At 41.3% G+C, this 22,854-nt stretch overlaps 1 protein-coding gene and 1 pseudogene across 1 annotated transcript in view; one reads left to right on the top strand and one right to left on the bottom strand.

Moving 5' to 3' along the window:
- The window catches only part of Pappa2 (pappalysin 2), a 253,101-nt gene that overhangs the window by 213,115 nt on the left and 17,132 nt on the right, over positions 1-22,854 (bottom strand). Inside the window, exon 2 of the mRNA XM_032915633.1 lies at positions 16,465-17,536. Coding sequence (XP_032771524.1) covers positions 16,465-17,536 — 1,072 coding nt within the window. The remainder of the gene's footprint in view (positions 1-16,464; positions 17,537-22,854) is intronic.
- Positions 12,746-13,450, top strand: LOC116911679 (annotated as a pseudogene).

Here is a 22,854-nt window from a genome sequence, read left to right on the forward strand (position 1 = left end):
ATATATAGTGGGCACTAGCATATGTCTTAGAGGAGTTCTTCTGTATTAGTTTAAATTCTATTACAGTATCATTAACTCTGTGAATAGCTTCCCAAGAATATCATCATTGCCACACATGCTGCCGTAAGTCTACATACCTATTAAAACTATCTATGTGACCTAGGCAGTCCAACAGAAGAGGAGGATATAGTATCTACATTCTGACTAATGATCTATAATCATATAGAAAGTAGCGGAATAATAGAATTAGGGATGATGATGTCTTTTCATTGTACTTAAATCTATGAAAAGGAACAGACCATACCACTGAACAGAAAATGTAGATACAATTACAAAACACACTTAACTAGATATCCTAGATTGCATATGGAGTCAGCTTGAGCAATTATCCTAATGTTATACTATGAATGCCCTTCAATGTCTTGATTTCATAATTGATTGTTAGATCATTGGATATATGGCACTTGTGATTATATCTTCTGGTTACACTGCATGCCTTTGTTACCTTTTGCTCTTCTGCAGTCCCTTTAATAAACTTTTCTTTCTGATCTCATCATTCAAGAACATCACGAATCCCATCACATTTCAAGGTGAGTCTTTCCAGTTAGGAAGCACTGAACATATATATGATTCTTAGAATGGGTGTCATGATGGTCATGTGTAGGAGTAAATTGAGATGGAGGTGAAGAGAGATGAGAAGCAAAAGACATCATTAGTTACCATAGAAATTTAGACTTAGGAAGTCACTGATGAGCAAAGAGATCCCTTGAGCCTATTCTAGTGATCTGCAGTTGTATGCATTGATATCAGTCCCATATGAATGAGGAAAGAGTCCTATCTGTAGTATCTACGCTAACGTCTAAATCATAGTAGGCATTCAATAATGTTTGTCATAAACTGAATGAATTAATGGGATAATAGGTGGATTTTTAAAAAAAATGAAAAATGGGCCATTGTGACTCCTTTTAAAAATTCATTTTGTACTGGTTCCCCAACCAAGAAGGGAGGACATTAAGATCCATATTTGAAGGAGATCAGGGTCGTTTTAGCATCTTGATTATCACTCCCTCAAGCCTTGGATATATTTCAAGTTGTTGATGTTCCTCATAAAACCTACTGCCCAGAACTGGGTAAAGACTCCAGACAGACCCTAACTAGGAATTGCCTGAAGGAAGTGTCTCTTCCAGAAACCTGGATACTTTAATCTCTACAGAGCCTAGGACTGTTGGAGCATTTTTTAGAGCCACTTCATGCTGTGCACACCCAGTTATCCTCAATGCATTATTACATACATCTCTGCTGGCTTGACATAGACATTTTTATAGCCTAAACTCTTAAATTCATCCTGTACATCTCCATGGTGTTATCCTGAGCCCACCCAATTGGTTTAGAAAAATTCTGAATCCCTCTGTCTTCATTCTCTGTGCTCTGACCTCCATCCCTTACCACACTTGGCAATATTCATATGGAAATTCTTACTTGTACCAAGCACACCCCCACGCAGGCTTTTCTGAGCAGTAACAACATTTTCACAACCATGACAGAAAAGGAGATACTCATTGTACTTGACTTTGCACTTTTCCATTCAGTCTTTGAGGAGAGAAGAGAGGCAGGAATACACTCCATGGCTTGGCATAAGTAAAATCTCCTCACTGCTGCTTCACGGTAAATACATGTGACCTCATAAGACATGCGCCTCAGTAAATTCCACACTGTAATGAATACCTTCTCCATAATTATTTTTCAGTTACTTTGTTGGTGTCTTCTTGGAGACATCTGACTCTCTCCAAACTCACTAGTCAATATGTCACCAAACATTTTTCATATGTGAAATAATTGCAATTTACAGGACATCCTTAACAAGAATTTTCTTACTTGCATCTCACAACATTGCTTTGAATTAGACAGGACAGTTAGGGACTTCTTTGCACACCCTCCTCATGCTGCTGCTATATGGGACTACAATTACAACTCTATTAATGATCCCCCCAGCTTCTGGAGAAGACAGCTACAATCTGCCCTGTAGGCCCCAGCCCTACATGGTCTCTCCCTACCAACTAATTTCTGCTCAGTTCCTTCCACTCCAGACCTAACAGCTCCTTACTTCTCCCTTTGCCTAGAAAAAAAAATCTAAGAGACTCCAGGTGTCTTGAAGCCTGGCTTGTTTCAGACTTTCCGTAAAACGTTGTCTTTCACTAGAGCACCCTACATCCTATACCTTCTGTGGTGCTTCCACAGAAAGCATCCTCTGTCTCCCCTATTCCCCTGAATTTCTTGCTCAGATCTTACCATGTGCACACAGCATACATACAATTGTCTATTTGCTGACTGTCTTCCCTCACACTAGACTAGAGGCTCCAAGAAGAAAGCAGATCCACTATCCACAATGTTTATAAAGTGTGCAACAATTCTTGATTAGGAAGGGGTGTTCAGCAAACATTTTCTGGACATAAATTAATAGGAATGCAAATGAGCAGAGAGTTAAATTGTGTGCCTAGACTAAAGTGAGGACTGGCAGCCAAGTCTTTTTGTGTCTGATTTCCTAGTTCTTTCTGTTGTGACACTCATTTTACTGTCACACTTCCTGCCCAGGAGCTAAGTTAACATACTATACTGCCCTCATGAAGAAACTTAGTCTGGTTCTTCCTTTCAGACTCATGGTCTCAGAAATAAGACTCAGACTCAAATTATATTTACAGATACCTAGGCCATATTGCTCAGCTAGATCATAACTTAAAATAACCTATTTATTTTAACCTACATTCCACTATGTGGCTGGTTACCTGTGCCCAGGTACCATGTATCCGCCTTATCTTCCTGGGTGAATCTCCTGCACCTGGCTCTATCCCAGAATGTTTTCTGCCTCCTGGATGTCCCACCTTCTTTTCTGCCCTTTCCTATAGGCCATAGTTTTATTTAATTGACAGGTAAGACATCCATACAACACACAAGACAGTCTCTCTACACCTTCAGTCCCACTGGTCTACCACATTCAGTCTGTGTGCTGCACCTAGATATAGTTCTCAAAGAAGTATTCAAATGACCACTGCTTGAGACATTCCTTTTTGTTTAAACATGGGGGTAGGGTCATTCCAAAGCCTTAGTGATATCTTCTTTAAAATGAGCCACTACCAATTAATAATATAACAAAAGAAACAAATTTTAAATGTAGTTTCAAGATGTACAGAAAGTAAAAGCAATGTCCAGAGACTACAGAGAGTAAAAGAAGATGGGGGAACAATTCTGAGCTATATAACAAGGTCAAGGCCAACTGCAGAGAAAAAATGTTTTCAAAATAAAATAATTTTAAAAGGGAGAAAGAAAATCCTATTGGCTTCCCTAGAGGATCTAGAATTCCTAGTGCCCACAAAGTTAAATTTGATAGCATTGCAGGTCTCCTGGATTTAACACAAAATGAAATGTATGGGTTATCAAAGTGAGAACATAAAAGCCAGAATTTGCAGAGACTACATTTTTAATAAAATAGAGTCCCTACAGTGAAAAAGGCCCACTTTTAAAAAAGGGACAAAACAAACTTTGTGTTCCTTGCTTGTAAGACAATAAACAAGAGTAAAATACCCCCTGAAAACTTGTATCTATTAACTAATTCCCTGAGATTTCCATCTCTCTTCTAATACCCTGCAGTCTTTACAAAAAGTAAAGTCTTTGTGTTAATAATATATTTTAAAATGGTTTTATTTTGCCAGGTCCATAATACAGCAGCCAAAAGTAAATGAGTATATCCCCAGTGTAAGGAAATGGGTTTATAATAAAAAATTATCTCAGAGCAAGATGAAGAAAGAAAATCCATGAAGAAGAGTAAACAGAACCCCAATCAGATTGTGTAAAATAGAGAAGAAAGGGACATAGTATTTTAATTGGTCCTTTTGAGATGAGATATAGATTCATAAGCTATATTACAAGGCAACCCTTATTTTACTCCTTGTACTTTCCATTGATTGTAACATCTTGAAAAACTACAAGGCACTAACTCAACCAAAGGGCCTGTGTTCCTTCCCTAGAACCCATCTGTGTAAAGGGAAAAGAAGCAAATCAACCACGTCCACAAATTTGTCCTGACTTCCACAAGCACATGTGCCAGGGCATGTACACATACAGAACATACTCTCACACACAGTAATAGTAGTAGTAGTAGTAGTAGTAGTAGTAGTAGTAGTAGTAGTAGTAGTATAGTAGTAACGTTTAAAAATGTTTTCTCTAAAGGAAAATATATATCTCAATATAGAGTTAGTAAATAAATAATAAAACACATAATAAAACAAATGCTTCTGTTTCTAGATATTTATTGCACCTAATTGTTTCTTGAATAACTGACCAAGCCATACGTCTGACAACTGCTATGACTTTAACTTTTCCAACTTCTGCCTTCCTCACTCTTACCTATGAAACATCTCCTGTCACGGTGGGTGGCCTTATGTGTACACATGACACTAAGCACCTTGATTCATGTCTTGACCCTTCTGCAATGTTTCCTACATTCTGCTCTTTATATCTTAAAGAAGTCACTTCTTCCACAAAGCCCCTCTATTGTGATTTCCATACCCTTTCTTTTATCTTCTCTTGTGCCATGCTCTGTAAAAATTATACAATTAAATTCCATTCATAATGATTATTCCTTCTGTTGGGGACGTGATGCACCACTGCATTGTCTATGAAGTTGAAGTCACTTTGATATCTGCCACTGTATGGCAATAGTTGCTTCACTGTATAAATCTTAGTCTTACATATAGGAAATGTGGAAATTTTAAATACTTATTTCTTTCTTTTTCTATTTTTCCAGACATGATTTCTCTATATGGCCCTAGCTTGAACTCTGTAGACCAGGCTGGCCTTGAACTCACAGATTAAAGGTGAGTGTCACCACCACTCTGCCTAGATATTTAACTCCTAAAAGATGCTGCCATCAACCAACAGATTGGGAAAAGATCTTTACCAATCCTACAACAGATAGAGGGCTTATATCCAAAATATACAAAGAACTCAAGAAGTTAGACCGCAGGGAGACAAATAACCCTATTAAAAAATGGGGTTCAGAGCTAAACAAAGAATTCACAGCTGACGAATGCCGAATGGCTGGGAAACACCTAAAGCAATGTTCAACATCTTTAGTCATAAGGGAAATGCAAATCAAAACAACCCTGAGATTTCACCTCACACCAGTGAGAATGGCTAAGATCAAAAACTCAGGTGACAGCAAATGCTTGCAAGGATGTGGAGAAAGAGGAACACTCCTCCATTGTTGGTGGAATTGCAGACTGGTACAACCATTCTGGAAATCAGTCTGGAGGTTCCTCAGAAAATTGGACATTGAACTACCTGAGGACCCAGCTATACCTCTCTTGGGCATATATCCAAAAGATGCCCCAACGTATAACAAAGACACATGCTGCACTATGTTCATAGCAGCCTTATTTATAATAGCCAGAAGCTGGAAAGAACCCAGATGTCCTTCAACAGAGGAATGGATACAGAAAATGTGGTACATCTACACAATGGAATAATACTTAGCTATCAAAATGACTTTATGAAATTCATAGGCAAATGGATGGAACTGGAAAATGTCATCCTGAGTGAGGTAATTCAATCACAGAAAACCACACATGGTATGCACTCATTGATAAGTGGCTATTAGCCCAAATGCTTAAATTACCCTAGATGCACAGAACACATGAAACTCAAGAAGGAGGACCAAAGAAATGAATGCTTCCTCCTTCTTTAAAAACAAGAATGCCCCTTGGGAGGGATAAGGGGGCAAAAAGATTAAAACAGAGGCAGAAAGACACCCATTCCAGAGCCTGCCCACATGTGGCCCCATACATATACAGCCACCCAATTAGACAAGATGGATGAAAGCGAAGTGCGGGCCGACAGGAACGGATGTAGTCTCTCTGAGGGACACACCCAGAATGCCAAATACATGGGAAAATGCCAGCAGCAAACCCACTGAACTGAGAGCAGGACCCCCATTGAAGAATCTTAGAAAAGGACTGAAAGAGCTTGAAGGGCTTGAGACCCCATGTGAACAACAATGCCAACCAACCAGAGCTTCCAGGGAATAAGCCACTATCCAAAGACTATACATGGACTGACCCTGGGCTCCAACCTCATAGGTAGCAATGAATAGCCTAGTAAGAGCACCAGTGGAAGGGGAAGCCCTTGGTCCTGTCAAGACTGAACCCCCAGTGAACGTGATTGTTGTGGGGGAGGGTGGTAATGGGGGGATGTTGGCCCGGAAACCAGGAAGGGGAATAACAATCAAAATGTAAATAAGAAATACTCAAGTTAATAAAGATAGAAAAAAATTAAAATTAAAAAAAAGATGCTGCCATCTTTTTTATGTATCTTTTATGTATTGCCATCAATACAATAATTAATATAAAACTTAGTTTTGTTCTTATAATGAAACTAACAATTTTATTCTAAATCATGGTGTTCTGAGAACACAACTGGTAGGAATGTTCTATGGTCATGACAGACAACCGGGAAAATCTAAGTAAAACAAAACAAAAAACAAAAATGTATGTGCTCACCCCAATTAAAATGAAGCAATTCCCTCTACCCAGAATGTTGAATCAGTTGGCAGGAAACCACAGTCCTAGACCCTAAACAACCACCCCAGCTATTTTTGTCCTTTGGTCACAGTTGCTAGGCACCAATGCTGACAAGAAAATGGCTTCTACCTCCCATGTAATGGTAAGCTGGGTCAATTCTTATTTACTGTCTAAAGGATTTGAACCAAAAGTAATTAGTAGTAAGAAATGAATTTAAAAGAAAAGGCCTAATTTGGTAAGCCAGGAGCCATAGCAAACATGAAAAAAAAAGTGTGTAAAGATGTAAGGGAGCAGAAGCTATGACTAATTGAGCAGACAGCTAACAAGACGCAGTGTACTGAGTGGTGAGGGGTCCAGGAAAATGGCTGCCAATGGTAATCATGAATGCTCAGAGTCATCAGGGTCACCATCTGATGGCCCTATGCAATTGTATGATACGAGCAGTGTCTTCCATTCAGGAAATCACTGATTCTTAATCACAAAAGCCTAAGAAATTTAAAAAGATTCCAAGCTCATATCTGACATCCTTTCAAAGAGGTTCTACTCAGAACAGTTCTGTCTATACTGGGCACCCTATACCTGCTATTAGCATCTGCTCTCACTGTCCCTTCCAAAGAGAATTCATCTCTCTTCCTGATGCTGTAGTTGACTATTATTGCTCTGTTCACTACAATTTATGTCTCATGCTTTCAGAGCATCCTGGGACTGCAGTTAACCAAATAATGCATTGGTAAACTAAACCACCTGAAGCCATTCTTTCCACTGATATCTTTAAGTTATTTTGTTTTCCTCTGAATGTGGCAATTCTACCTGTGCTGAGATGAATACAAAATACATTTTATTAACCTTTTGTATTTCCTATACTCTTCTCTCATCAACAGAATAATATTCTCTGACTTTGAATCTCTATGCTGACATTTATGCTATGTGAGCATATGTGCTAGATACATATATACATGTGTGTATATATATACATATATATGCTAGTCATACACACACACACACACACACACACACACACAATTTTATTTTTGCTATACTAACCAAGTACATCTTATGTTCCAAGAACTATCAACAAAGGATCAAAAGTCTTGTGTAAGAGACAGGCAACAAGGGATAATTACAGTATACTATGATGAATATATAGTAGGACAAACGTTTATAGTAAATATTTTAGACACTGTGGGCCATCTGGTCTCTGTTGTAACTATACAACTCTGCCACATGAAAGCAGCCCATAGACAATATGCAAACAAGTGGGTATGGCTGTATTCCAATAAAGCTTTATTTATGTAAACATAGTTGGCCAAATTTAGCTCACTGATCATAGTTTGCCAACCACTGTACCAGAGTAAGAACATGACTTTTCAACAATTATTTGTTGAATATGTAGCTTATTCTTTTTCTGTTCTAGGTGCGACGGTACAATAGTAACCCAACCATGTGAAAATCCCTTCGGTCGTGGGATTTACATTCTACTCAATGTCGACATTAAAGAGAATGAGCCAATTAAGAGGCTAGTGATGAATTCTAAAACAAAAACTCAAACAGAAACAAAACTGTGAAAACACTAAGGAGTGTGTGACATTTTAGATGGGGCCACCAAAGCATACTTCATCTGAGGGATGACTTCAGAAAATAACCAAATGATCGTGTGCAAGATAACCGTGCATGAATCAGGAGGAGAACAATCCAGAGGAGTAAAGCCACCAGAAAGACCCTGCAGAAGTGTGCCCAGCAGGTCCAAAGATAGGATTCAGTTAGCTGGTGGCACACAGCAAGAAGTGAGGCCACTAAAGTAACAGTGTGAGATAAGGGGGTCGTCCAACAGAACAGGGTAACATTGTTCCTTAACCTTGACTCTTTGTGAGCTGAGCGACCACTGTGGAAGGAGGACACGATCTGAGTTAAGATCTCGGGATTACTCTGATGTGCTAAAAATAGAGCTGAGTTTGACGGAAGAGCAGGAATAAAAAACACAAAACTGGTTTAGAAGCCTTTGCAACAACTGAGAAGGAAGGGGACATGGCCAGGAGCAGAGAAGCAGTGCAGAGAAGAGCCTTACAAATGCAATTCAAAGACAATAGTCCAGGACTGGGAAACTTCCCAGGGAAGAGGAAGTGGTACTCTTTTTAAAAAAAAAAAAGTCAAGGTCAAGTAGACATTAGTTATTTCAAGTGTTGAGCTTGAGAAATCAGGTCCACGATCATTAGACAAAGTCCCAGAAGAGAAGGAAAAGTAGGAAAAGTATGCAGCTCAGAAAACCTAATGGTCGGGGCAGTTTCCTCTAAGGAGAGATGCTGGGATTAAACAGTCCCAGAAAGAAGCCTGGAGCAAAGGCGACACTGGGTTCCACCTACCACCCAATCTATATCTTTGACATCAGGAGAACAGGAGTCTGGGTTAGGGAAAAACAAGATTTAATATTTCTTTGGTCAGTAAAGTAAGATACAGTCAAGGTTTCTAGAGAGAAAACAGGAAGGTGGAAATAGGAGAGCAAGTGCACACACAAATGTCCAGCTGTCTCTCAGATGCTATGCTCCAATTCTAAGAGGAGATCTTTGAAATGACACTGGATCAGCTGAGACACAGTGGCAGCTGGCCAAGGGATCAGAGAGCTTCACCCCAACTCCTAGGAAAACACCCAACTACCTTGAACGGCTGGATACAGTTGGAGACTGGGGTCTCTCCATGTTTTTCCTAAGAGGAAATATTTGTAGCCCAGACAGACCACATGGCTCTTTCACAAGTCTGTATCCTGGGCCAAGAAATAACCACAAAGGGAGAAAAACAGTCTCTCTCTCCACACACCTGGAGAGAAAACCGTCCTCAGCCAGGTGAACAGTAAAACTGGGTTTTATTTACTCTAAGACAATATTTATTGCAACTGTGGAAAATTTGCCTGTAGGAAAGTAAACAGGAGAAGTTTCTATTTCTAGGTAAATTGCCTAAGCTTATCTTCGGTTTTGCTGATTCTCGCCCTCAGGTGACGCGAGCATGAGTAAGGGAGACATCCCCTTAGTTTGCACAGTTCAAGCACAGTGAAGTGGGAAGACTGGGAGATTTTTCTGCGCAGTTTTAAAGCCTTCCTTCCATTCCCTCTCTCCCTGCACTTTTCTACCCCCTTACACTTATTTTCCCCTGCTTTTTTTTTTTTTTTTTTTCAAGGAACTTTGAATCTTGACTCAAAAGAAACCTATAATGAAGCCTGGCTGATGGTTAACAGACCCATCACTGCAGGAGCCCAGCTCCACCATTCCTTTGGCTCAAAAGCCAGTGTGTGGGTGAGCAAATCCCAGTGAAGTCCCTGCACACAGGCTAGGGCAGCACATGTTTCTCCACCCATTCCCTTTGATACCATATACATTAGCCCTCCTGACCCAAGATGTACCACTCCTATGTGGGATGCACAGACCACATGCTCTTTGATGACACTGCTGGGCACCTCTCAGCCCACACACTAGCCTTCTAGGTACACGCCTCTACCCTTGGACAAAACTCAGGAGATGGAGGAGGGAACACAAGAGGTGTTTGCCCAGCACAAGCTTCCGAACACAAATGGCCAGTTTCCCACTGCCCAATTCCTAACGAAGTCCAAGATAAGTGCTTGCTTCAATGGGATTTAACCATTCGTTTTTATTTCATGATTGCCGTCCTCAACAGTGTTACAGAATCTGAGACATAGAATCAACCAAGGAAATAAGCACCCAATTCCACAGAGGGCCGAATATCTAATCCAACTCTTGTGAAAAGGAGTGAGTCGGAGAGAAAGTGGGTACAGAAGCAGAGAAATTGATAGAAAGGAAAATAACAACAACAATGACCACAGGAAATTGACAAATTCAAAAGGTCAGAAAAATCCAGGTTTACCTTCAGTTGCAGAGGTGGTCTTAGTTTAGCTCCCTAAGTAAATGGTCAGTGATTTTCCTGACTGCATTGACATGAACCCTCAACCCCCCCCCCTTCTCCTGCACCTCTGGAGGGCTTCCTACAGACAACTAGTAAGGAGAAGTAGACATCTGGCTGATGCACCCTGCCCTAGCCACAAGCCAGCTTCCTCTATCTCAGCAACTGTGATCCACTGCCTGGGTAATGGATCTATAACTCATATCTCTGACCAGTCCCAAGTCTTATAAATGCTTTCCCTTTGATAGCCCCATCTGGGCTACAGATGTTCAATGTTGGATTCCTTTGGTTCTCTCCTCCTCCCAGTCTTTGCGAAAGGAACTACTTTGGCCTACATTTCTGATTTCTCAATGGGAGTGGTGGGAAAGTTGAATAGGATTTGGAAAGCAAGAACAATCATCAACCATCAGTCATCAATTACTAACGCATGTTCCTCTATGATCTATCTATAGGTCTGAGCACATTCCCCATTACCTCCCCCTAAACCGTGAGTGCCTCAGTAGATGGACTCTGGGCCTGGCATACTCACTTGTTCAATAAGTGTCTGGCAAGGCATTTGTTGAAGTTGGACCCGTTATGAGTCACAAAATAATGGCACTGTGAGATTGAGCTCTGTGATTTAATTATAATAAGAGTGTTATACATGGCTAATTTAGTTCAGAAATGGCCACTCACTTTACCAACTCCAAAGGCCTCCGTAGAAACTCAGAGATCACAGATCTTATGAATCCAGAGTTCTTTCACATAAGCCATGGCACAGAGAAGCACTTTATAGGCTATGTTCTGGTTTTTATGCTTCATCCTGGATTTAAATCCAGAGAATCTAGATAAAAACTTTAAGCCTTCCAGTAAGTCGCTAGCACTGTTATTTGTGTTCTTTTGTCCCTCAGCTTAGTTTAATATATTTGACACACCATAGAAGATGATAAATGATAGTCTCTTAGTTTTTTTCCTCACCAATAAGAGTTATAAAAGTAATTCAATGTTTTAATAATAAAAATTCAGCACAAAGAGCATCATGTAGAAGATAAAGAGAAATATTCATACAGAGACTAAGTATGAGGGGATAGAAAGACCCTTACCTCTTACTATGTATTTCAGGTTTCATCCTTAATCAAGAGAAATTTGGGTACAATGAAATACATTAGAGATTTTAAGGTGTGTTCTCGACTATGCAAGCAAGCAGTAGACATCTGAAATAAATTACAAGAATGAAAAAAGACAGAAAGTATTTTGAATCTTATTTTCATTTAAAAAAAATTTAAGAACCTTAAAGAAAAATGGCTGGCCAAAGAGATGGTACAGTTGCTAGTACTTTTCTAGTGGACCCGAATTTGGTTCCCAGCACCTGTACTGGGAAGAACACAACGCCCTTCAGCTCCAGCTCCAGGAGATATAATCGCTCTAAACTCCACCAGGACCAGCACACACATGCATTCACCCTTACACAGACACAAAGACACAAAATTTAAAACAATAAAACCAACTCATTAAAAGCTAAACTCTTAAAGAAAATAGACTGATATTACAAAGTATAAGATTTGGCCAGGTGGTGGTGGGACACGCTTTTAATCCCATCACTCAGGAGGCAGAGGCAGGCGGAGCTTTGTGAGTTCCAGGCCAGCCTGGTCTATGAAGTGAGTTCCTGCCTTCACAGAAAAACTTGGTCTCAAAAACAAAAGAAAACGAAACAAAAAACAAATAAAAAACATAATAAAAACAAAAATTAGAAGATTTAAAATTTTCTTTTTAAAACAAAAGAAATAGAAGAGAGTCACATCTCGCACTTTGGGCTAAGATCAAGTAACTGCTATACATATTGACATGTTAGTGTCTGGTGTGGCCTCTAGTAGGACAATATAGTAAATAATTTTGGGGACTAAGAGATGGAGTAGGAATAGGAGCTTGCTGCATCCAGTCTACTCAACAAACTGGGAGCCCCAGAATAGTGCACCTCTTTGGGTGGCACTGAAGAATTAGAAGACAAAATTAAAGAAATATACCCAACGAAAGCCCAAATAACAACAACAACAAAAAATAACCAAAAAAATAAAAAATAAATAAATAAAAAACCCAAGGACATAAGAAACAAAAAGCCATGGAAGAGATTCAGAAGATCCATATCTAGGTATCTGAGGAAAACATTAAAAAAGAAAAAGATTCCACCAATCTGTGCTCACACAGCAGTGCCTTGGTGACTCTTTGTTGGCGCTGACTGATCCCGGAGCCCGACTGAGTGGCGGTTCTGTCTTGGGGTGCAGAACAGGATGTTTGCTAGAGGGCTGAAGAGGAAATGTGGTGACCAAGAAGAAGGCGTAGAGGGTTTTGGTACTGTCCGTTCCTATAGCCTGCAGTAACAGTCACTCCTGGACATGTCCCTTGTGAAGCTCCAGCTCTGTCACATGCTAATAGAGCCCAATCTCTGCCACTTGGTCCTCATTGCCAGCACAGTCCCACAGATAGAAGAGCGAATGAGCCAGAATGGCGTGCGGCATGGGATAGCACCCCAGAGTGTAGAGCGGGCACCAATTGACTGCCTAGTGTCCACAGAGATCCTGTGTCATACAGTGAGGAGAGCCGAGGGGGAGCACCCCACTTCTGAACTGGAAGATGGTCTCTTGCAAAGCTCAGCTTCCGAGCTTCCCATCGTTGGCTCAGCACAGGGGCAAAGGAACCCTCAGAGCAGCCTCTGAGAGATGGACAACCCACAAGAAAACCGGGGAAGCCTTCAGAAGTCCCTGGACCAGATATTTGAGACCCTGGAGAACCAAAACTCCAGTTCAGTGGAGCAACTCTCCTCAGATGTGGACAGCTCCTACTATGACCTGGACATAGTGCTAACAGGAATGATGAGTGGAACCAAGTCCAGTCTCTGCAATGGCCCTGAGAGCTCCGCCCCGCTCCCAGCTCCACTTGCAAGTCTGACCTGGCTGAGCTGGACAATACAGTAAGAGACTCTGGTGGAGACCTGAGAGGATGCCCCTGTGGGCCAAGGACTAGGCCACCACTACCCGTGAAGCTCACATGTGCTGTGACCCAGAGAAGACAAGCACCTGTCCTAAGAGGGGCTCTGCTCCACCTCTCTGTCTGACTATGAAAATATCCCAGACAGATCTTCCTGTGCAAGGATCGCAGTCCTGGAGCTGCCTCAGGGCTAGTTCCCCGGGGAGGACAGAACACGTGCCATCTCTCAAGGAACTGAGCGAGTTCACTCAAGGCTTCTGGGCCCTGGGCTCATTATCCTGTTTGTGTGACATTGGAATCACTGTGGAGAATGGTGGGCCCCATATGTCTAGTCTATTTTAAATAAGACAGGTGAACTTTCTAAAATTAAGTTTTATATGTTTGGGGCAATATTTTGTCTTAAGATATATTTTTTAAACTTTTATACTTTAGAATTTTTTCAGCTACTTTCTTAAAAGTATTTTTGTATATATTAAAGTATAATATTTATATATTTTAAAAGTATACAAATGTCCTCTGCTGTTCTACATTAGAAACATTTATAACCTAGATGCGATTGGTGTGTCATTTTTAAGGTTTAAATAGAAAACTGTTTTTTGGTTAATGAGTCTCCACTCCCAAGACAACTGTAAATGTAGCCGCCCAGGTGCTTACAAGAGAGGCTCCATTATGGTATCCATTCCAGTAGAGAGCTTGAAGTGAGATCCATGCCCAGCTCCCCCGCTCCCTCAAGAGCTGCCTTCCTAGGCTTTCCTGTGCAGGGTGGTTTTATTTATGCCTCTTTCTATGTAAATGCCACTTATGTCTGGAAACCACAGCACCAGTTCTTCGGAGACTGCTGTGAGGCAGTGCCTGATGCAGGTCTTGTCCTTGGCCATTATCTGGTTCCCAGCCCAGCACTGTGTGACATGGGACATGACAACTCAACAACACCCAGCACCACATGCTCCATGACAAGTGATTACATACAGACTGCTGGGTACCAGCATGGTGTGTGAGCTTAGCAAGGGTGTGCAGCCCCACCATGTGCTCAGTAGGAAATACCTGTGCCTGCTTACTTTAAAAATGGTGCTTGAACTTTTTTAACCTTAAAATGTTAGGATGACTCCATATAAATGTTAGGGTTCCTCCATCCTGGGGTCTGCTTGGATCACATGTCAGATTCTACCCCAGTGGATGCTTTTTGTTTTTCTTGTGCTTTTTTTTTTTTGTTTTGGTCTTCCCCACCTGAAACTAAGAGGCTTTATTTTGTATGTGCGTATTACTATTCTTCAGTATCAACAATGTAAACTTCACTTTATTAAAGTGTCCAGCAAATTGAATGTTAGGAGCTTTTCAAAAAGAAAAAGTAAAACTGAGAAATACCAAAGAAAAACTTTTAAGAAAAAGATTTCATACTTAAGGATAATAAATGATCAAATTTAAAGAACTACCTTGGCGCTCAAAAACTGAAATAAAATAAAATGAGAAACAATGGGACTCGTGAGGTGACTGCCAGAGAGAGGTAAATGAACTCAGTATGGTTGCCGGTGATGTCTAAAGCTCAAACATGAAGAATTAGCTCAAACATGAGAAGAGTTAGGGGACTGCTGCTCCTCACAGTTCAATATTTTGAATATGGAGATTTAGGGCTAGAGAGATGGCTCAGTCAATAAACTCTCCTTATTGTAAGCTTGAGAATTTGAGTTCAATATCCAGAGCCTGCGTTTTTTAAAACAGCCAGCAAACCCAGTGGTGCATAGGAGATATGGAAGCAGAGGGAGCCCTGGGGCTCGTTGGACAGACACCCAAATCCTTCCAGCATGCTCCAGCCAGTGAGGAGTCTGTGTCAAGAAAAGGTTGACAGTACCTGAGGATAACCTATGTGTGCATGCACATGTACAGCCACACAAATACCCACACATGCATACACATGTACATGCACCATGGTTGAAATATTTTCAATGATCAAAATGCTCAAATATTTGGGGCTGGGAGTTTCGCTTAGTGATAGTGCATGCATAGCGTGGTAGCATGTGCGTATGACCAAGGTACCAGATTAAACGCCAATACTCCTAAAACTATAAATATCTCCTGTAGATATACAATGCAGATATTGTATATAGGCATTGTAGATTTTGATAAAGAATGGAAGATGATATGTTCCCATAGCAACTCTGAGACAGTGAGGAAAATAAGTCATAAAGACTTGAATATGAGTAATGCAACCAAAATTCAAAGAGATAGAAGACCATTCTGAAGATAATGGTGCCTGGGCACCTTGAAAGACTGTTAGTGTGACTTAGATGAGGTTCCCTGATATGGTTTCAATCTAACACATCGTTTCCCAAAGTCTCATGTGTTAAAGCACTGCTAGAATGTTTGGAAGTGATCGATTATGAGAGGAGTCACCAATGGATTGATCTACTGATAGAATCATCATTTAATGTCATTATTGTGAGGTTCTTGACTCATCCTGGATGTGCTCTCAGAGGGGATTGCAGAACTCTGACCTTTTTCTCCTCTTCTTTTGCTTCCTGAAGCATGAAGTGAAGAGCTTGTTCCTCCCACAATGCCCTGCTTTATCCACCAGGCCGACCTGGAGCTGGACTAGTACAACCAGGAAATGAGTCAAAACAAGCTAACTTTAGGTCTGTCATCTTACTGACAGAAATGTGATTAATTCACCAACGCCCTCAGCAGGACAGTGGCTTTCGAAAGCTATGCGATCTAGAAATACTTCCCTTTCTCTCAGAAAAGCTGCATATCTTCTTAAGGATTCCTTGGCCTCCTCTGGTGAGAGCCCTTGAACTCTTGCATGCCTCCTCTACACTGTCAGTGTTGACAGAACTTGAGCTCTTTGAGAGCTATACCTTTATCTTAGGCATTTCTGGATCCATAATTACCTCCCAGTAAACCCTAGGGCAGGAGAACGTTTTCTTTGGCACCTGTGTGAATGCCTTTTGTCTCCTGGAATCAAAAGAAAAACGCAGCGGTAGAAAAGCACCCTGTACGAAGGACACCCCAGACCCCAGTTCCTTACCTCTTGGGTGAATCAGGGTCAAAGCAAGTCTTTCGGACATCAGTCACTTCGGGATCGCAGCAGTCCCCATCATCAAAATCATTCAGCATGTTGTTGCACTCCATGTGACAAAGGCCATCCCTGCGATTCCAGGAGTAGCAGCGCCCCTGCAGGCGGCAATCACCCCCATCGAAGCCGGTGAGGGGATGCTCACACTCAGGGTCACAGTGGTCATTGCCAATCTTGCTGGGCTCACAATTAACAAGCACAACCCGGTGGCGCAGGGTGGAGTTGTGGACCCGGTGCACACTCAGCTGCCAGCTGATATTGTAGCGGCTGAAGGCCTGGTTCAGGGCCTCATGCTGCCGGCGGATCTGAAGATCACTCACAATGGGATGCAGGCCCTCATCGTCATAGATGTTTACCACCTGGTAGCGGACCACTTTCTCTCTGCGAAGGGGCCCGTGCGTATTGTACTGGGAGATGAGTTCCACATTGTCGCAAGCTGTTTGCCCACAAGGTGGGGGCTGTAAAGGTGACAGAATCTCAGGCTGTGACTCAGAGTCCTGGAAAACCTCCATCAGGGGATATGTTTCATCTCTAAACGGAGCCCACTGTTCCTTCAGAGGATCGAAAGTGGCTGTCAGGATCAAGGTGGTCAACTCATCTACTCCACTTGGATGCTGGGGACTGTGCTGGAGGTGGAGTTGTGAGAGGGCGGTCGACCAGATGACCAGTGTGCCCAGGTAACCACGGAAGTAATGCCCATTCTCGGAGTTGTCCCCTCCCAGAAGTAGAGAGCGGCAGGATGCCATGAAAGGGCTATTCAGTGGACCAGACTGGTCAGGACTAGCAGCCACTCGAGTGCCATCCACATACAGAGCCATATGCTGTCCATCATAAGTGGCTGCCACATGAGTCCACGTGCCTGGCTGGTAGCGGCTGTGACCAATCACAGTAGTGGCTTTCTTCATCCGGTCAGTGCGGAGGGAAAAGAAGAAGCGAGCATCTCTCCGCCCCTTGTCCTTCCCTGAGCGGATCCCCAGGGCCCAGCCCTTGTCATTGACTGTGTGGGAGCAGTTATCAAACACACCTGGGAAAGAAGGAAGAGTTGAAGGGAGAAAGACCAGATACAAAGGGAGTGGAGAAAGGGAGAGGAAAGTCTGTGTAAATAGCAAGAATGTAGGTTTTCAGTTCCCCATATTGGCTGCCTGTCTGTACTCCCATATTGAATATTCTGACAGTGTCTGTCCACCAAGTAGGGGGAGGGGGTGTCATTCAATTAAATTCATTCTGGTAATTTTAAAATACCAAGGTAGGGGATTGGGGATTTAGCTCAGCGGTAGAGCGCTTGCCTAGTAAGCACAAGGCCCTGGGTTCGGTCCCCAGTTCCGGGAAAAAAAAAAAAAAAATACCAAGGTAGAAGCCTAGAAGTAGCACAAATGATGGCAACCCTTTGCTGCAAATATTCTTCATGCTCATGGATTTTGAAAGCCCGTCTCATTTCACCGACGCTACCAACTTTACATTTTCTCAGAGGAAACCCATAGAGTTTCTGAGACCAAACAGTCATGATTCATTTTCTCCTTTGAATGTTAAAATGATGTTTCTTGAGAGGGACATAAGGAGCTTGTAATATTCAGACACCACCCTAGCCTCCAAGTCAGCCACAGAGAACAACTGTTTCCTGGAAAATACAAAGTAACATTGGTCCCATTGCCTTATCCTCAAAACTGAGAAAGTCAGTTATGGGATTAGCCATTTTCTACCCATGGATTCCTCTCATAGAACACAAGCAGGACTTCCCAAATAAATGAGATCCCTGCATAGATCCACGATAGGCTCAGAGCAAGCACTAGACCAATAAATCCATTTGCGCAAAAAATGGCGGGAATACCTGTGACTACTAATTCGAAAACGGAGGCAGCAAGAAGCATATTAGGGACACAATGGTAGGACCACAGATGGAAGAGAACCCTCAAGCTGAGTGGAATCCTTGAAAGCCCCAGCATTGCACTTTGATTGATTCCCCATCTCTTGATGAATAACTTCTCCCATACAGTCTGAGGCAGCGGATCTCAACCTGTGTGTCCTGACCCCTTCAGCAAACCTCTATCTCCAAAAATATTTACATTACAATTCATAACAACAGCAGAGCTACAGTTTTGAAGTAGCAATGCAAATAATTTTATGGTTTGGGTCATCACAGCATGAGGAGCATTTTTGTTAGCAAAACACAGGAAAACAGAACACTTCCATGGAAACATTCAGCGTGATAAGTATCTCTTGCATTGATGAATGATTGATAGGATCTAAGGATCTGGTGAGAATAAAATAAGAATCGTTCTCCCTGGAACAGTTAGACAATAATTTTATCTATTCCCTGAATTCTTGTATAAGCTAAGCCAACAACTTTTGTTGGTGGGATGGGCAGGACGGATTTATGAACAGAAGACTTCTCATTCGTTTTCCTTTTGATTAATTCCTTGATAACTTTATACAATATCTTTTTGAAAATCATCTTTCCAGAACACCCCTTCTCCAGTCCAACTTGAGAGAGTGTGTTTTTATTAAGCCTTCATATTTTCATGTCAAACAAATGGCTATATTCCATCAATGACAGGATAGTTCTCTTGCCCCTGACATAAACTAATAACTAAGAAGGATAGTCCTTTGTCACCTAAATAATTAAACTTCAAAGACCAATAATAATAGAACAGAATAAAGAATATTAATTAAAATACCAATCAAAGCCTGAAGAACAGGCAGTGACTACCCATAGTGCAATTCCAGCTTGGCAGTATTGAATTTTCGTTGTTGTTGTTGTTGTTGTTGCTGTTGTTGTTGTTTGGGGGCATTTATTTATTTGCTTTGCTGTATGTTCTTTTGCTGTTGTTTTTCTGTTAAGAGAGTTTAAGAACTACTTCTTCATAAATCCTTGTGTTAAATGGATTGTTATAAAGAAGCCAAACCTATTGTGATCAACACTGAGCTCCCTGCTTTACGTGTTCTTCTAACATCCCAGGTTTTGAAAAGTACAGTGTTATCTTAATTATCTCCAACCATTGACTTATGACAAATGTGCCACAGCATTTAATATGAGTACTATAGATACTGGTAGCTCAGCTACATGCTGATTTAAAAAAATCAAAAGACTTTGAAAGTCTATTATAAAGGGCCACATACAGGAGTATCTGATTTCATATAGTTTTTAATAAGTGATTAACTAAATCTAGTTGTAGGTTTGAAGACTTCAATTTACTGTCTTTAGTACTCCAATCCAATTAACAGTACAGTAATTATTTCTACTTAGTTGTCTCACAGGAAGCTATAAAATTTTCACATTACTAATTTTCAGTGTTTGCTAATTTTTGGAGTGTAAATTACACCCACGGCACTAATTTTAGGTTGCTAGTATGATGTCACTGCACACGGTATTGGGAAGAGAGGTGTACATTTGGCTCCACTGAGCCAGTGGAAGCCAGTTACAGAAGCTCCAGACTGAAAAGGAAAGCAGACCTGAGCAGCCAAATGTCTCCCTCTCCCTCTGAGTAGACACAGCTGTGGTGCAAGTTTCTGTAATTTGAAAGGAGTAAATATTGCCTCCCATCCAGGTCTTTTTCGTGTCTACCAGTGCACCAGTTGTACCTGTGAATACAGTCTGTCCACTCCAAGTCTGTTCTTTATCCCCCTTTAATTATAGGCTGAAACTACAGGGCAGCCTGGCACAGCTCTCGGCATACCCAAAGGAAAGACCGTCCGTCATGCTCACCTGACTCCATTGTGCAGATACAAGATAAATTTTGTTTCACGGGGGAATAATGACAGAATCACCATACTGGAGACACGTCTCTTTCCTCCCAGTCTAGCACAGAGGCTGTCAGAAGTAACACAATTGGAGCCAAGACAATATACATGGTGAAACTCAGAGCTTGTGCAAGAGTGAGATTTTATAACTTTGGATGTACATGTGATAGAAACAAACACATTATAACTGGTTTTTATTCATCAAAGCCACATTCTTGAGAAGAACAGAGGACCAGATCATGAATATGATTTATTAAATCACTCAGCAACAAACTGAACTTTGATAGCTCATGGTTAGAAAAATCAGATCAAGTGATGTAACTCAAAGGATGGCAGGGGAATTGAAGCCAAACGTTCAAATCACATCCTCTTAAAACTCAGAGAGTGATTTTTCTGCACTTCCTTCCAACTGCTTTCTGGTATTTATTAATGTTTACTAAATTTATATTTGGTTAAATATTTTATATTATATTAAAACTGAGTGTTCAAGGGTGGGGCAAAGTGAATTCAGAGAGTATATCTTGTTCGTTGTATTTGTGCTCTGAGCTCTCAAAGCTATTGAGACGCTATGGTGATCTTAACAGAGAAATATCCTCAAGTGTGTCTTTAAGGAGGGGAAAAACCCATTTGGATCCAAATCTCTATTATTAATTAATTATTAGCATTTGTGATTAATAAAGTCATTGCCCGTGGAGAAATGTTCTTCTCTCAAACTAGCATATCTCCAGGGCAATGTAGAAAAAAATTCTAAGACAATGCTAAGCTAAAGTGTTGTAAATAATTGTTTAGTAGAGACATTTTAAGAGCAGTACCTGTATAGACATCTCCCTGTTTCTTTCAATCTCGTGAGCTTATTCTTAATGCTTCGGAGATCTGCTCCTTACACCAAGATGAAATAAAAGAAGTTTAAGCTCTCTTTTATGAAGGCTTTGCTCTGTTCTAACCATGGCTCATGTACCATTCCTATTAATGGACCACGAATATATGAGCTGAATTGGGATATCCTTCCCTGAGGACCAAAAGCTGAACATTGGAAGATGGAGAAATTGATTCACAGTCTCACATCTAGCAAGTGCCAGAAAGCAGAAACCAAACCCAAGTCTATTCAACCAAAACACCCATCTCCTTTCCACTACAGTAAAATACTTCAAATCATTTAAAAAGAAAAAGTTATTGCTTGGGACCAAAAGGAACTACATGGGCTGGTGAGTGTGGCATCAAGAGATTTAAAGATTGCTTTTTTTTTTCCCCTGTGACTCCTGGGAAAATTCACAGGCCCAAAGCCACACCTGGAAACAGTTTGGAGGAGAAAGCAAGTGACTAGTAAGGTCACAGGCCAGAACCTGCATTGGCCAGCAGCCTTGCGGAATATCTGATAACATTTCTAGGCAGCCCACATGCTCCTTTGTGATATATAACAATCAGTTACCAAGTCTAAGGATCCCAAGTCCAGGGAGAATTGTTAGGTTGAATCAAGAGCTATCGTCACAGAGAAGAGGGTTGAGGAAATGAATTGTGGAGAACAGGGAGTTGGAAACTGGCTTCTCCACAGTAGCTTCTTCCATTACTTCCTGATCAAACGTAAGAGATGAAAGAGGAGCCCAGTCATGGAGTAAACAACAGAAAGAGTTGTCTCCATCTCTCTACTGCCAGTGGCTCACTTCCTTCTCTACAGATCCCCCTTCTCCCTCTTGGAGAAGCTCTGGCCCTCCATTCTCCTGTATTTCCTCAATTAAGCACATTCCTGTAGGCATGTTCCTTTCTTAACAACACTCCCATTATAGTTCAAGAACCACAAGTGACATTGTAGCCATCACATTATCTGAAATATCACCCATCTATTGGGATGCTCTTTCAAAATCACCTCATGTTTCATCTTGTCTGGAAGGTCCTTGATCTTGACCATCCTCACTGAAGTGGGTAGCATGCTAAGCTTTGCTGTACTGTTACTGTTTTTTAACCTAGTCATCTAGGCCATTTGGGACTTTGCTGATAAAAGTTGGGTTTAGCTTAGACATCTGTGATTCCCACGGGATCAAAAGATGGTGGGTTTTTCTTCCTTTGCCGTATCTACTCTGTTATTGAAATCTGAGTGTTCAGAGTCCTGATTGGCAGACAGAGTACTCCCAGCAGACCTCAGGGATCCCAATAATCCTAAAGTTGCATGTGAAGCACAAAATAATGAACAAAGAGAACCAAAAGAGCCCAGGCGTGACCCGTGCACTCTAGCTGCTGACTTTCCCCAATATGTGAGATGTGCCTTTCTATCATGAGCCACTTTCTTCTGAAGCCTACACAGTTGAATAATGACACGTGAGATTAAAAATTGTTTAGAGCTTTTCTTGTGCTTCATCCATGGCCAATTCTCATAGAAGAGTTCACTTAACAGCAAGCCTGGGTAACAGGGTTGGGGAGGTAAGGTCTGGGCAGAAATGATGCTCTTGGCAAAGACACAGCTGTAGAGCCTAACTTCCAAGAAAACCCAATGGCAAGGGTTTTTACTCTATGCCTGGGGGATTAAAATCAGGAGCAAGAGTTCTGCTTCTCGGAGAAGCTTCATCTGCTTCCAGGAAGGTAAGGTTTGGATCATCAAAACAGAAGAGT

The sequence above is a fragment of the Rattus rattus genome, chromosome 10 (genome assembly GCF_011064425.1).
Source record: "Rattus rattus isolate New Zealand chromosome 10, Rrattus_CSIRO_v1, whole genome shotgun sequence".
Lineage (NCBI taxonomy): Eukaryota > Metazoa > Chordata > Mammalia > Rodentia > Muridae > Rattus > Rattus rattus.